At 41.0% G+C, this 13,699-nt stretch overlaps 1 protein-coding gene across 2 annotated transcripts; it reads left to right on the forward strand.

The window, feature by feature from the left end:
* Positions 1 to 1,235: 1,235 nt before the first annotated feature.
* LOC146369007 (uncharacterized) lies at positions 1,236 to 12,666 on the forward strand. 2 transcript variants are annotated; one of them, XM_084910514.1, is made up of 10 exons: positions 1,236 to 1,349; positions 3,474 to 5,193; positions 5,747 to 5,852; positions 6,511 to 6,658; positions 6,767 to 6,814; positions 6,920 to 6,997; positions 8,326 to 8,463; positions 10,661 to 10,744; positions 10,997 to 11,047; positions 11,217 to 12,666. In XM_084910514.1, exons 2-10 carry the CDS (start codon positions 3,732 to 3,734, stop codon positions 11,325 to 11,327), a joined length of 2,226 nt encoding a protein of 741 aa, XP_084766640.1. In that variant the 5' UTR covers positions 1,236 to 1,349; positions 3,474 to 3,731; the 3' UTR covers positions 11,328 to 12,666. The 2 variants fall into 2 exon arrangements, with proteins under 2 accessions (XP_084766640.1, XP_084766641.1); XM_084910515.1 differs by lacking the exon at positions 1,236 to 1,349 and adding an exon at positions 1,369 to 1,720.
* The last annotated feature ends 1,033 nt before the right edge of the window (positions 12,667 to 13,699 follow it).

Genomic DNA, 13,699 nt, shown 5'->3' on the forward strand with positions numbered 1-13,699 from the left:
CTGAGGGAAGGAGGTTCTCGCCCATGCACATGGCCCCTCAATGCTTCTTCTTTGTGTTATAATCATATAATCTCTTCTATAGTTGATGCCAGAGAGCTTGATTTTGGTTTGATCTGGCTGCAGCACTTTCTCCGGCGTTTCTAACGGCGTTACTAGCGGCGTTACTTTTTTCAGTAACGAGTAATCTAACTAATTACTATTCCTATCTTTACAAGGCCGTTACCGTTACTAATAAGAAAATGCGGTGTGGTCGCGTTACTATTTTTCAACAAACAGACGTTGAAGCTGTGTTCAGGTTACCGCATCTTATATCAGTTGCACGGAAGCAGCTGTAAGTAATCTGGGCGCTACAGCTTTGAGCAGCTGCGCGCTCCCGCAGACGGTAATCACTTTCTGCCCGACGATCACTTTTTGGCAAAACACCTGGAGCTAAGGGGGAAAAACAATCGCATGAGTGCTGCTGTTTGACTGAGGAAGAATAAAGCAGTCGTGGTAAGCCAATCACACGACCACTTAAAGACAAAGCAACAAGGTGATATATGCCAGTTTTTAAATTGTGTTGATAGGCCACGTAAAACCACAGTCATGATAAACAAGATATACGCGGCGTTTTTTCGCAGCAAGCACTCTCTGCTTATGACCAAAAATAAAAACAAACAAATAATCTGTGTGGCATCTTATCTAATGCAGAACACCCGATTGCTATGTAAATAGTTTGAAACGGTTATACTAAAGGGTAAAAGGTAAACGGCTGCAAGTAACTTTGTTTTTTGCAAAACTTGTGCATAGGATTTTAAAACTGACAACTTATATTTGCATTTAAAGTTATGAAATATGATTCAATAAACATGTTTGTGGTTGTTACAGTAAAAAATATAACTTGACTATAATTAATTACGTTTTCAAAGTAACTTGCCCAACACTGGGTATGAACGCGTGAAGTGTACACACCGAACAATGAAATGTTCACCGTATTGTTAAAACAGGAGCTTTTATAACATTACCCTTTTTTTCACAATCTTTATTGACAGACTTTACGTCCCCAGTTAAAAAAGAACTATGGACGTAAAGTTTTTGAACATGAACAATAAAAATAAACAAATAAAAAATAAAAACAAAACAAATGCAATCAAATTAAATAAATTAAATAAAGCTTTTGTCTTTTACATCGTGTTAGAAATGAAATAAAAAGAGAGAACCTGAAATCTCAAGGATGCTTCGCGACAGCTTCCGGACACAGCCGAAGCGCACCCCGAAGCCGTGACGCAATCAACGAGCGACGACAGCTTTGATTGTTATTTGTGCAAATCGTGGCCAGACAAAACTCAGTTTGTTGTTTGACTGACAAGGTATAGTAGAAATATGTTTCTTGTAGCTTCTTGCTGTGGTTTGGCTCATCAAATCCGGCAGACTTCGAGTAATGACTCGCAGCTCGTTCTTTGTCTTTTTGCGCCCCCAACTTCCTCTTGAAAATGGAGGAAATGTGTGTAGTCGTTGCTTTGTGTTTTCGCCTGTGCTTTGGCTGCAGCTAGCTAACTTAGCTCGCTTGAGCGCAATGACAAACTTGTGCAGAACTTTGTGCAACGTCATATTATGCCACCCGTTAAATAATTTGGTGGTGCGTTATATTGCTGAATGATGCGCGGACCTGCTCCGTTTGTGGGAGCCCAAATGTCAGACTGGGGCAGCTAACGGGACAGTTTTCATTTAACTTAATAACGTAAGTGAATTTTACCAGGCATTTGTAACGACAGCAATTTCTCCCTGTGTAGTTGCTAATTCATATCACGCTCAGAGTTTCCCCGAGCCACATAATACTCTTTAAAAGGCAGCATTAACTTTAAGAGGACAGTAGCATGCAGTGTTAGTCATGTGCTTAGTATTTGTGGGAAAAAGTGACGGCGCGCTGTAACAACAAGTGAATCCTGTCGGAACATCAAACCACCTGTTAATCAAACAGCGACGTACTTGGATGCTTTGTAACCAAGCAGATAAATAATCAAAGTGCCTGTTTTCGGTTTTTTGTTTTCTTTTTGGCTCCTCAATTTAGGCGTCATAGCAAGGGATCATCTGCCGGCATCTCACCCTGTCTCTAGCATCCTCCTCTGTCACACCAACCCTCTCATTCATTACATCCATGAACCTTTTCCTCCTTCCTGGCAGCTCCATCCTTTGTCCAATATGTCCAGCATTTCTTCTCTGCACATGTCAAAACCATTACTAGTCATAGTACCTACATTTAAAGGCCCTGCTTTCACTCCCACACACCTGCCTTTCTGAACATGCCTTCCTCCTTCCCTCTTCCTTTGTCTTCGGCCAACAGTAGCCCAGTTTCTACAAGCACTGGGAAGCGGTCGCTGTTAACCCAGGCCCTGACCGATCCTGTATAGAAATCTCCTCCTTGATGTTCCGCATGTTTGATTTTAGAAAGATTTTACACAGGATGCCCTTCTCGATGCAACCCTCCCCATTTATTCAGGCCCGAGACCAGAACTAGAGTACACAGGCTTGTGGCCTTGTCTTATCTATTTTTTTTTCTTTTTTTTGTAGGTTCAAAGTTTGTTTGTTTGTTTTTTTTTAATTTAAAGTATCAGGTAGAGAAATGGCCCTGTGTCATCTTAAGGCAACCATGTTGATGTTTACATGTCCCTGGAAATTAATCATTAACAATTCACTCCACGTTTGTGAATTGGAGGGATACAGATGTGTGAGTGAAGGTGGACGACTTAAAATACCCACGAGCAGCCACTGAAATCCATGCACACTGCAAAAGATGGGTGAAAAAGAGACTGCAGACAGGGCGGGGTGGGTGGTGATGAGTGTCAGGGGTGATTTTTGGCAGAAGGATGGTAGCAAGAGTGAAAAGAAAAGTTTACAAGATGGTGGAGAGTCCTGTGGTGTATCCCATGAGACCAGCTTAATCATTTAGTGAGTTCTGTTGAGCTTAATTTGGCAGTTTTCAGCGTCAGGAAGATGAGATGGTTTGGACATGTGTAAAGCAGGGATTGAGGATGCGCTCGGCAAAGGATGTTAAAGATGGAGCTGCTGTGCAGGAGGAAAAGAGACCGCAGTGCAGATTCCTGTAGTGAAGGAGGATGTGCAGTAGGGTTGGTGTGACAGAAGGTGACACTAAAGATGGGGTGAGATAGAAGCAGCTTCCAGCTGCTCCCCGACTTAAAACAGTCAGTGTGCACAGCACGAGGAACACTCCTACTAGTGAGACAAGCTAGGGCAAATTTTATTTGATGCACATCTTGTATGTCTGATTTATTTTCTGTGCACTGCAATGTGTGCATCTTTTTAATTGTTTTGGTTTCCTTGCCACAGTTGAAATCCCACCTGCTATTATATTGTAGGCCTGCTTTTATCTGCGTTTGTGCTGCTGATATAAACGCGTTTGTTGAAGTTGAGCCTCGCAGAGCAAAAACAAACCGACTTTTTCTCTCTCCTTTTTTTTCTTCTCTACCAATTAGGAGACCATAGCGGAATTATAACACACAGAAAAGTGTCCAACCTGCACATTCATGTCTGCTGTCGTCAATACCATCTATGGTTGGAAAAGCTTAAGAACAATGGCAAATGTACTGGCTAGAAGAACACCTAAAGGGAAGCGAGAGCATAACATCTAGAAAGGCTGTTATACTGCCGGTCCAACAAACCAAAAGGGAAGCGAGGACAGGAGAGCAGAGAGCGGGTATTGGGATGGGGTTAAGAAGCCAAAGGAGGACGTCATGGTTCACAGCGGCTCTGCTTCCCCAATGAACACAACACCGTCAGCATCACCTCATTTAACTACAGCACCTCCTTTAGTCCCTCCGTCTGGAGGTACTACAGATCAGGACCAAACCCAGTCCCCTGCTAAACTCCTCACCGCAGGCCTTACGTCCAACTCTGCTCTGACTCAGACCGGCACTCCTGCTGATACAGAGCAGCCTGTTGTAACTCCAGCCAAAGCATTAAGTACTAAGTCAAGCCAGGAATCAGTGTGGTCTTCTGCACAGACACCAACACCTGTTCCGGGCCCAGTCAATGGCCGCACATCGGGCAGGAAGAGGACTCCAAAGTCCTGTGACTGTTGTGGCCCCAACAGCACGGGGCACAATGTCAGAACCTCGGGGACAGGAAAGGGGAGAGGAAGAGGAAGGGTGGCCGGCAGGGAACCTGGGGTCACTCCTAAAGGGAAAGTGGACCAGTTGACGCATATCAAGAGCTTTGATTTGACCAAGGGGGAAGTAAATGATGAAGATAAGGTGCAAATGCCTGTTGCACTGGCTAATACACAGTCACATACGCCTGTTGCCAAGGCTGTCACCGTCCCCTTGCAGGAAGAATCCCTAAGGAACTGTGTCATTCCGGAGAAAGCAGATGCGCATAAAAAGGAGGATGTGTTGATAGACGGCTCCGCAGCGTCTGATGTAGTAGAAAAAAGAGGTGGGGATTACAAGAGCGCAGATGTCCGATTGATAGGTACTGTGGGCGGGGGGTCACTAGTGGTTAGAGGTCAAGGAAGGGGAATGATGAAAGCCACAAGCGCATCGAATATGCAAGTTAACACTGAAATTAAAAAGGGAGATACAGGTGGTGCTGCTGTCTGTTCTAAAACCGAGGCCTTGGCTCCGTCAGTGGTGCAGAGGGAAATTCAAGATGCACACATGCACCACGGGGACCAGAATGACCCCAGCTCAGTTAATTGTCCACTTAGAAACGGCGACACGGTAGACCTGTCTGACACCGATGAAGAAGGAGAGGAAAACAACATGATAGTGACCGAACCTGGAAACATACAGCTGTCCATCTCATGGCAGTCAGGCCCCGCTTCAAGATCAGGAACAACTCGGGACCTTGACTCTGAGATGCAGGTGGATCAAGTCCCTGACGGAACAGACAGAGTTGCTTTGTTGGTAGCGCTGTCCAATGGAAATGTTATAGCACCAACAGACCACAACCGTGGATCTACAACTATGGAGGTGGAAAGTTCTCGTCCGGCTGCGGTTCCTCCACCAGACTACTGCCCTGTTACAGTGAGCAGCATCCAACATGGCTGGGCATTAAGTGACCACAGACTGTATTGTCAGCCTGGCACCTGGGAGAAAGACCAGATGGATGAAATGATGCACGAGAATCGGTCAGAAAACACAGATGGAACGATGCAGCATCAAGAGAGTCTGGAGCAGCTTACTGATACCATCCATGGTAAGATGTGGTTTGGGGTTCACGGTGCGAACCCATGCCTGAGCATGAATATATTCATCACCCTCTCCGTTTGGTAAATGATTGATGTTTTACACACAAAGAAGCGACTGCTGAGAGGATCAGCATTTTTTTTATGTCATAAAAGATCCATAAAACATTCCTGGCCTTGTCCAGTAAGTGTTAATGTGCACACATTTGATCTAAGCTCATGTTTATACATGATTAATCATTCATGACATATTTTCTTAGCTCCCAGAAGGAGAACTAAATGCATGTGTTGATTTGATTGATGGTATAATAATCAGTTTTTGGTTAGGTAGTTTTCTGTTCAACAAAAAGGTTAATTTTTTTTTTTCTCTTTTAAAATTTTGAAACAACATAAATTCCTCCAGGACAGCATTTTGTTGACATTACTGAGGCTTGCAGGTAAACTGACCAGGAAGCAAGACTGTCAAAAAAAAGTAGCATTCCCTGCATTTAGCGGATTTCTCGGATTAAAAAGCAAACACACTGGGTCACATAATCACTTTCATGACATCTTCCTCTGTTTTAGAGTTTCTGGAGAGCTTCTATATAAAATACGGCAGTTTCATTCCTCTCAGTGAATCTGATGTCCGGGAACATCTGAAGAAGGAGAGCAAGTGTGACCTCAGCAACAGGTCGGCACAAACTCAGTTTGATTTACCTGTCTGACTGTTATTAACGTAGATAATCTGCACTTTTGAGATAGTTGGAGTAATATCTGAACTGCAGTGAGGAAACTAAAATGCGTTGTTGAGAGGTGTTACCCTCATATATATATATATATATATATATATATATATTTATATTTATATATTTATTTTGCTTCTGTGGAGTCTTTCTTGTTATTCTTAAAGACGTCTAGAACAAAAGTTTTCTAGGATTTCTAAAGGTTTTGACATTGACTGCTTACTTCTTCTTTCTTTTACCAAATATTGACTCACAAGCTTGTTAGAACTGTACAAACTCTGCATTTGTCTATATTTCCATTGATGTTGGCATATGTTTCAATGAATCTCTGCGTCCATTTTCATATAAAGAAATGAGGACTGGCTCAAAACTCAACATGCTGATGGCAAACCATCCCTGTTTGAATAATGCTTTATTGCTCCAACAGAATTTAGACAAATCGGTGTGGAAGCAGAGCTGCTTACATTAGCATCCGTCTTCTAGAAGTTTCTGTTGTCTTTTTCAGCGCTATTCTCACTTAGACTGTCATTAAAGGTAAAATAAACAGATGAACCTCATATACAGAAGTTTGATTAACATTCTTTTCTCTCCGTGTGTCTGTTTTAGTGGGTTGGACATCAAAAGGGAGATGTCTCGGTACAAGTCGGGGCTGTCTTCTGCTCCTGTTGCAGGCTTCATGGTCATGTATAATAAACACACACTAAGGCTGGAGGACCTCGGCACACTGGAGGAACAGAATTGGCTCAATGATCAGGTAAAGAGAGGAATACAGTATTTATATTTTGTTTATTTTTTTTAAATGTTAGTGATGCTGTAACTGTATTACACCTTCAGTCCTGATATCACGTTACCTTTTCGTCAGATTATCAACATGTATGGAGAACTCATTATGGAGGCTACGGAGCACAAGGTAAGACTGGGTGTGTTTGTAGGGTCATGCTTGATTAAAAAAATATTCACTGGTTATTTTTGAGAATCTAGATATTCAAAAAAAGTTACTGTTTCTTTTTCTTAGGTTCATTTTTTCAACAGCTTTTTCCACAAGCAGCTTGTGGCCAAAGGTTACGATGGCGTGAAGAGATGGACTAAGAAAGTAAGGACATTTGGCTTCACTGGAGTCAGTTTTTACTGGAAGCTGCAGAAAACTAGGTTCAGTTACTGGAAATGTTTCTGTGGCGTCTGTGTGCTCCTGCTCAGAACCATCATCTAAATACAAACCACAGCCTGGTTTCCAGAAAAGGTGGAACACTGCACTCTTAAAGTGAAACTGAGGAGCAGTGTTGGTCCAGTTACTAATTACAGATTACTTCTCCAAGAAAGTAATCCAGTTACTCTACTGATGACTTATTTTTAAAAGTAATTAGTTACTTTATTACTTAGTTACTTTTTAAAAACGTGACACACAACCTGAATATGTAATAAAGAAATAGACCTTTCAGCCAAATTCTATTTATTCTGCATAATCCATCATATAAAACTGAATCAAATGGAAAAAGTCTCTTTTTTTTTAATTAGTTTTAATCTTTTAACTTTATGCATCAAGCAAAAATTAAATTATCTGCAACATTCTCTCACTGGAAGAAATTTCATTAACATTTAAACTTATTTTCTGCATATTCCAGCACATAAGATAAAATAATGTTTTGTGTTTACACTCTTTCAAATAGATGCAAGTAAAACACAGTAAAAATGAATAAAATCACAGATTCCGCAGCACTGAGTCCTGTCGCTCTTAAATCTATAGTCACCTGTTTAGCAGGAGTGGGGCGAGTGGAGGTTTGTCCACAGCGGTCATGTCAGTGGGGGGATCCGGGGGTGCTTACATCACTGTCATGAGACACTCTCACAAACAGAATCATGGTTTAGTAATGCAGCGTGCTTATAGGAAAGTAACAGTAATCTAATTACTTTTTTGAAATAGTAATCCCTTACTTTACTCCATACTTGAAAAAAGTAATCAGATTACAGTAACGCATTACTGCCCATCTCTGCTGAGGAGTTTTCTTATTTTTATGTCCTTGTCCAAACTACTTTTTAATATCTAACTGGCATCAGTGAGTAAATGTTATGTAAAAATATAAAAGCTGCAGAGCCATTTCTCCATCATAAACAACACAACGAGGCTGGGCACACATCTCCCAGAATCCAACTGGGATCTTTTGCACGTCAGGTGCAAACCAGTATGCTCCAGAACCTCAGAGAACACAGCGTGACAAAAACACAAATGTGTGGTTTGAACGATTGCTTTCACCTCGTGTATTATTGGAAATGTAAACAATGACAGTGATTCAGATACATTTTACTCTCAAACCTGTAACTACATCATAGAATTTGAGTTTTGTTTGTTATATTGCTGATTGTTAATTGACAATTGTTGACCTGTAGTGCGCTCCTTTCTGACTCTGTGTGTGGTCGTTTCAGGTCGACTTGTTCTCCAAGTGGCTGTTGCTAATTCCCATCCATTTAGAAATCCACTGGTCCCTCGTCACGGTCACCATGGCGACCAAAACCATCAGCTACTATGACAGCCAAGGCATCGTGTTCAGACACACCACAGATGTGAGCAACTCCGCGCATGTTGATGTTGTTTTGTGTCGTATTTTCTCAGTTTCAGAGAACGAGGCAGGAATTCAGTTTTTCTGCTCCTTAGACAAATAAATTATTGGGTTCAATAGATCATTTTTCAGTTCATTTCTTCATTTTTAAAGAAATCCAGGGATTACATCATAAGGATTATGTTTAATTCTTACTCCAAATCAGTTGTTGTTTCATTCACACTCCTGGGTGTCGGTAAAGCATTGTGACTACAGTCCTAATCATCTCGCCACACTGTGTTATAAATTATAGGCAAAATTTCAGATAACTGGTTAGATTATAGCTTGACTGTGTGTCTTAGAATAAGTCTGTATTCTTGTATATGGAGAATTTTAAACTTCTGAACACACAAGTCTGCTACAAAGGAAAAAAGGCTGCATGGAATATTTTTGGTAAATTTTTTTTTTTTTAGGGTGCCGAATCCAAAAATGATCTCCATCCATCATGTACAGGTTTTTTTTTTTTTTTTTTTTTTTTTTTTTTTTTTTTTTTTTTGGGGGGGGGGGGCAAAACAGGAGGAGTCTACATTGAAGAGAAGAAAAAGCACAACAGTGATGGAAAAAGAATCCATATTTTATTACAATTAACTAGGCATAATTTCCTTAACTTTCCTTAAATTTTGCTTTGTGGACACGATCATCTGAGCTCCTTTTGCCAAACACACTGTCCCCTCCCCCTCCTACTGACCCCCCTCTATTCCTCACATTTTCTATGTGTATTTCTCTTGAGTCTGGCTCTTAGAAATGTTGAATTAATGTAAGAAATCATCATTGGATACCGTATTTTTCGGGCCCTAAGGCACACAGGATTATAACGCACATTAAGCGAAACAAAACAGTCAGATGGATCAAATTTTACTCATCTCATTCTTCTTGCTTCCTCCTCTTCTGTACCATCGATTCATTAATGTTGAATTCTCTGCAGCTGCTCTATTCCCATGTTGTTGCAGTATATTAATGACTAACCTCATATTGTGGATGGATTATCTCAGTTGTTCTCCTGACTGAAGTTTGCTCTGTTTACAGCATCCTGCCATGCGATTGCATTTGTCCCTAACCATCGGGAACCCTCACGTTAACTTTTATCGAGTGGAAAAAAGTTAGCGTTCATCCTCCAGCTTCACTGTTTATGTTATGCTAACATAGCTGTGTTGCTAGCGATCACGTAGCACATCATTATATACCAGCTAGCTCAACTTCAGTAACCCTACAAACGTCACTGCTGTTTAGTTTTCTGTCTTCATTTATGTTGGAAGTGATAGCAGAGCTGTACGTTTGAATTTGTCAGAAATCTCTCAGTCAGAACATGCTATATCATGTTTAGGTGGAAGCTAGCGAGCTAACTTCCTGCTAACTTCTAACTCCATTAAATGTAATCAATTCTGTTTTCATGGATGCCTGGATGTTAAACTTAATTGTTAAGCAGCAACACTGATGATTTTATTAAAGATGAAAGAATTTAGACAGTTTTTAACTCCCAGTGATGCCACAGTGTTTGTTTGACTTTGGGACCTGAAGTAGACTGAGTTTAGGACCCAGATTACTCCGCGAGGCTCCTGACTACGGTAGCCGTAATGCTCCAACAATCCATCAAGCGTGCAGCTTCGTAGCTACCAAAGTCGTAATAAAACATGTTTTGACATTTGATTTTTGAGCGCCGTGCAGCACATAAAAACGGTTCAATGTCAGCAAGCACAACCAGAATTCATAAATAAGGCGCACTGGATTATAATGCGCACTGTCCATTTTTGAGAAAATTAAAGGATTTTAAGTGCTCCTTATATTGCGGAAAATACCGCATGTTTTTTTGACTCAATTGTAGGACACCAGATTTTAGTTTAAAAAGGGAAAGTATACACTTAACTACACTAAAAACACGAGTTTTGCATGAAAACTTGACGAGATGGAATTTTTCAAATATTTTTCCCGGCTTCAGTGAGTAAACGTCTATAAGAAACTGTCAAAAAATCCTATGCAGCTTTTTGGTTGCAGACCTGTGTAATCCACAGCATCTTCTGTTCCCTGAACATTTACATAAATGTAGTTTCCGACCTTGCTGTCTCGCAGAATTTTAGCTGTACTAAAATACATGGTTGTGCTGTAATGCTACATCTCTGCACCGTAATCACTGTAGCGGTTCTGTCTGTGTGACCTCCCATCAGAACATTATGAAGTACCTTCAGTCTGAAGCAAGAGAGAAGAAACAGACAGCTTTCCAGAAAGGCTGGAAGATTACTATAATCAAGGTAACTCTAATCCCAGACCTGTGTAAACACACACCCACTTACCTTTGCTCTTTTAAAACAGGGAAGATTATTTATTTTGCCCAGAGTAGTTCAGGAAAGTTGAAGTTTGCTTATTTTTTGCACGTAAATCTTTCACTTTGTATGTCCTAAGTCAAATTATAAAGTGGCATGCATGTAAATAAAGCTGAAATATATGCAAACAGTTCAGCCCAAAAGCTGCAGCTGTAATGTTGACTGTGATTTATTCCTCAGGGTATTCCTCAGCAGAAAAACGACAGCGACTGTGGGGTATTTGTCCTTGAGGTGAGATTATGCATCTCTTTCACGACTCCCTGGCAGAAAAGGAAATAAAATAGATATAGAGTGTTTCTCCTGCCTTGGGTTTCTACACAAATTTGATTTGTTGGCCCTCACTGGAGGGCGAATAACACAGAGGAAAAACCTCACCACTGTCCGTCTTTCTGTTTGCCAGTACTGCCGCCGCCTCTCCGTGAAGCAGCCGCTGCTGTTCAGTCAGGACGACATGCCTCGCATTCGCAAGAGAATCTACAAGGAGCTGTGCGACCGTCGTCTCAACGACTGAACGACCGATTATCGGCCGCCTTCGCTCACTAACTTGTTCGCCTGGTTACACGTGATGGTCTGTCCGAGTGTGTCAGATGGCCTTTTTCACTGATGGCCAGTTACATAAGCTAACACAACCTGGCCATCTGTTTTCCAGGGAGCCCTAACTGCCCATCTGCCTGCCCGACTGAAAGCTGAGCGGCTGTCTTTCGGTCACTTTTGGAGTTCAATTACAGTCTTGTAGCTCAGCAGATTTGTTTTTTAGATTCGCAAATTTTCAAGAACTACTGACGTGGCCCCCTACTGACCTGTACACTTAGGGTTGTTTCAGCTTTCTACAGCTACCACCTTCAGAGGATTTTGTTTCCGAGACCCCTCCCTTTAAAGAAGAGACTGAACACTTAATGTTGACTGAAGAAGCAAGTGTTACATCAGCCTGGACCAATAGGAAGGACCTTTAATCCTACATGGAGTGGCCTTAATGCTAGATGGCCATTTTAAACTGAATGACAGTTTTAACCATTTGTTTTATGCTGGACTCCCCAGCAGCGTCACACTCGCAGTCATGTGCATGTTCTACAACATGTTAATAAAGCTAACGTATGAGTGACAGTGGACCAGACGTTCACTTAAAACTTGAAGGTTGGAGCTGGTTTCGTTCTCTTGGACTAGACGAGATATTTGCACGGTTAGAGGCCAACGAAGTCTAGAATTTCAACTGAATGTACCATCCATGTTTTCTTCTTTGCACCACATGGGCTAATGGCTTGAAACAGGGAGAGTTTAGTTTTTAGTTTTTGTTTTTTCGAGTAAAGTTTCAGGTTTTTGAGACTTTATCCCAGCTGATACCTTAATAAAATTCCAGGTTTTGAATCATGTTATCTTTTTAGTTTGACCCCTGTTTTTTCTATGACCTTATGGTAAGTTAGTTTCAAACTGGACTTTTCCAGACATTTTTGCAAAAATAAATCGTGTCTTTAAACTATATCGTTTAAACCCATCAGATTTTTGTGCTTTTCAGTAAATCTGCAGTTGAGCTGTCCTGCTAGCTGCTGATCTAAGGACCAGGGTGGATTCTCCAGCATTAGTGTCCCTGCTTCATACGGATGCATTAACACAGACGAGGAAAGTTGTGGTTACAGAGCGGCTTTCGAACAGAGAAACAAGTAGACCTCAGTTATTTTCATTCAACGTTTTTTTCCGACATGGATTTAGTTGTTATATTCAATTATGTGTATTTACAGATTGTATTGTTCCTTTTTCTGGCCTACTACTGTATGTGCTTGCTCTGGCTAAGAACCACAGTGGTTTCTGGACTGTTTTTATTGTTGTTATTAAAAGGCCAATACTGCTGGAAACACTGCTGCATGATTTCCTGTAATTTATTTACAAGAAAAAAGCCCCCGGTCTCATTAATAAATAAATAAATAAACCGTACAAGCATGAAAAAAAGATAAATTAAAAAGATTTTGGGGGGGAGGAGAGATGTATGCAAGACATTTATCTTACAAACCCTCGTAAAATTTTCTCTTCCAGCTGACGTCCTCGAGATATAGAAACGGTAAATAAACAGCCATTCCTGTTGGAGTAAGACTGAGAACTTGTATTGTTATATCATTAAAACTCAAGACAAAGTGCGGTGAACTTATCATTTTATATCCATATTTTCAGTAAGTGGATGACCTTCAGGTTAAATCTGTCCCTATGCTACCAGTCGTGTGTGAATTCACAGAGTTGACCATCTAATCCTCTGCTGTCGTCAGAGATTTTAGACAAGTGGATGATGGAAAAACCAGAAACTTAATTGAAAGAATTTTTGAAAGCTATAGGTGCTAATGAGCTCCTGCATTTCTAGATAATTACCAGAAGAGGGGGCTCTATATCAACAGTTGTTATTTAACACAAAGTGTGTTACTCTGTGGCGCTCCAGGAAAGACTTGAGCACTCGTGCGTGGTTTCTGATTTTTATTTCTTCAGTCGTGCTTCTGTGTCTCCCGTCCCACGAGCTCAGTTACACGAGCCTTGTTCAGATTTTCAGTGCTGTGCTAACTGCTTTGCACTTGATTATTAGGCTTTTGGGGGGTTTTGGGCGGCGGGGGGGGGTTCACTCTTCAACAGTATTGTCATCATGGGAGTTACTGAAAGTCTCAGTCAGCCTTTTTCATTGTTCTTCCATTAACATTTCCCCAACATCACCATCACAGAGCTCATCTGAAACATATCCATCTTTTCCACCATACACAGATTTTTTTAATTTATTCTCTGTCTTTGCTGTAAGGTATTTTGAAACTCTGTAATTAGATGACACATTAATTTGAGACACTGTATGTATACACACACACACACACACACACACACACACACATATGAATAAATGAATCAAATAACTAT

This window comes from Perissodus microlepis, chromosome 17, assembly GCF_051167445.1.
Source record: "Perissodus microlepis isolate ML-2025 ecotype Zambia chromosome 17, ASM5116744v1, whole genome shotgun sequence".
Lineage (NCBI taxonomy): Eukaryota > Metazoa > Chordata > Actinopteri > Cichliformes > Cichlidae > Perissodus > Perissodus microlepis.

What these genes read in the sequence shown, in the direction of transcription:
- LOC146369007 (XM_084910514.1), top strand. Translation starts at nt 3,732, where the DNA reads ATGGTTCACAGCGGCTCTGCTTCCCCAATGAACACAACACCGTCAGCA. An exon ending in AGAATTGGCTCAATGATCAG is followed by an intron (nt 6,659 to 6,766) that starts GTAAAGAGAGGA and finishes CCTTTTCGTCAG; the next exon opens with ATTATCAACATGTATGGAGA. An exon ending in TGTTCAGACACACCACAGAT is followed by an intron (nt 8,464 to 10,660) that starts GTGAGCAACTCC and finishes ACCTCCCATCAG; the next exon opens with AACATTATGAAGTACCTTCA.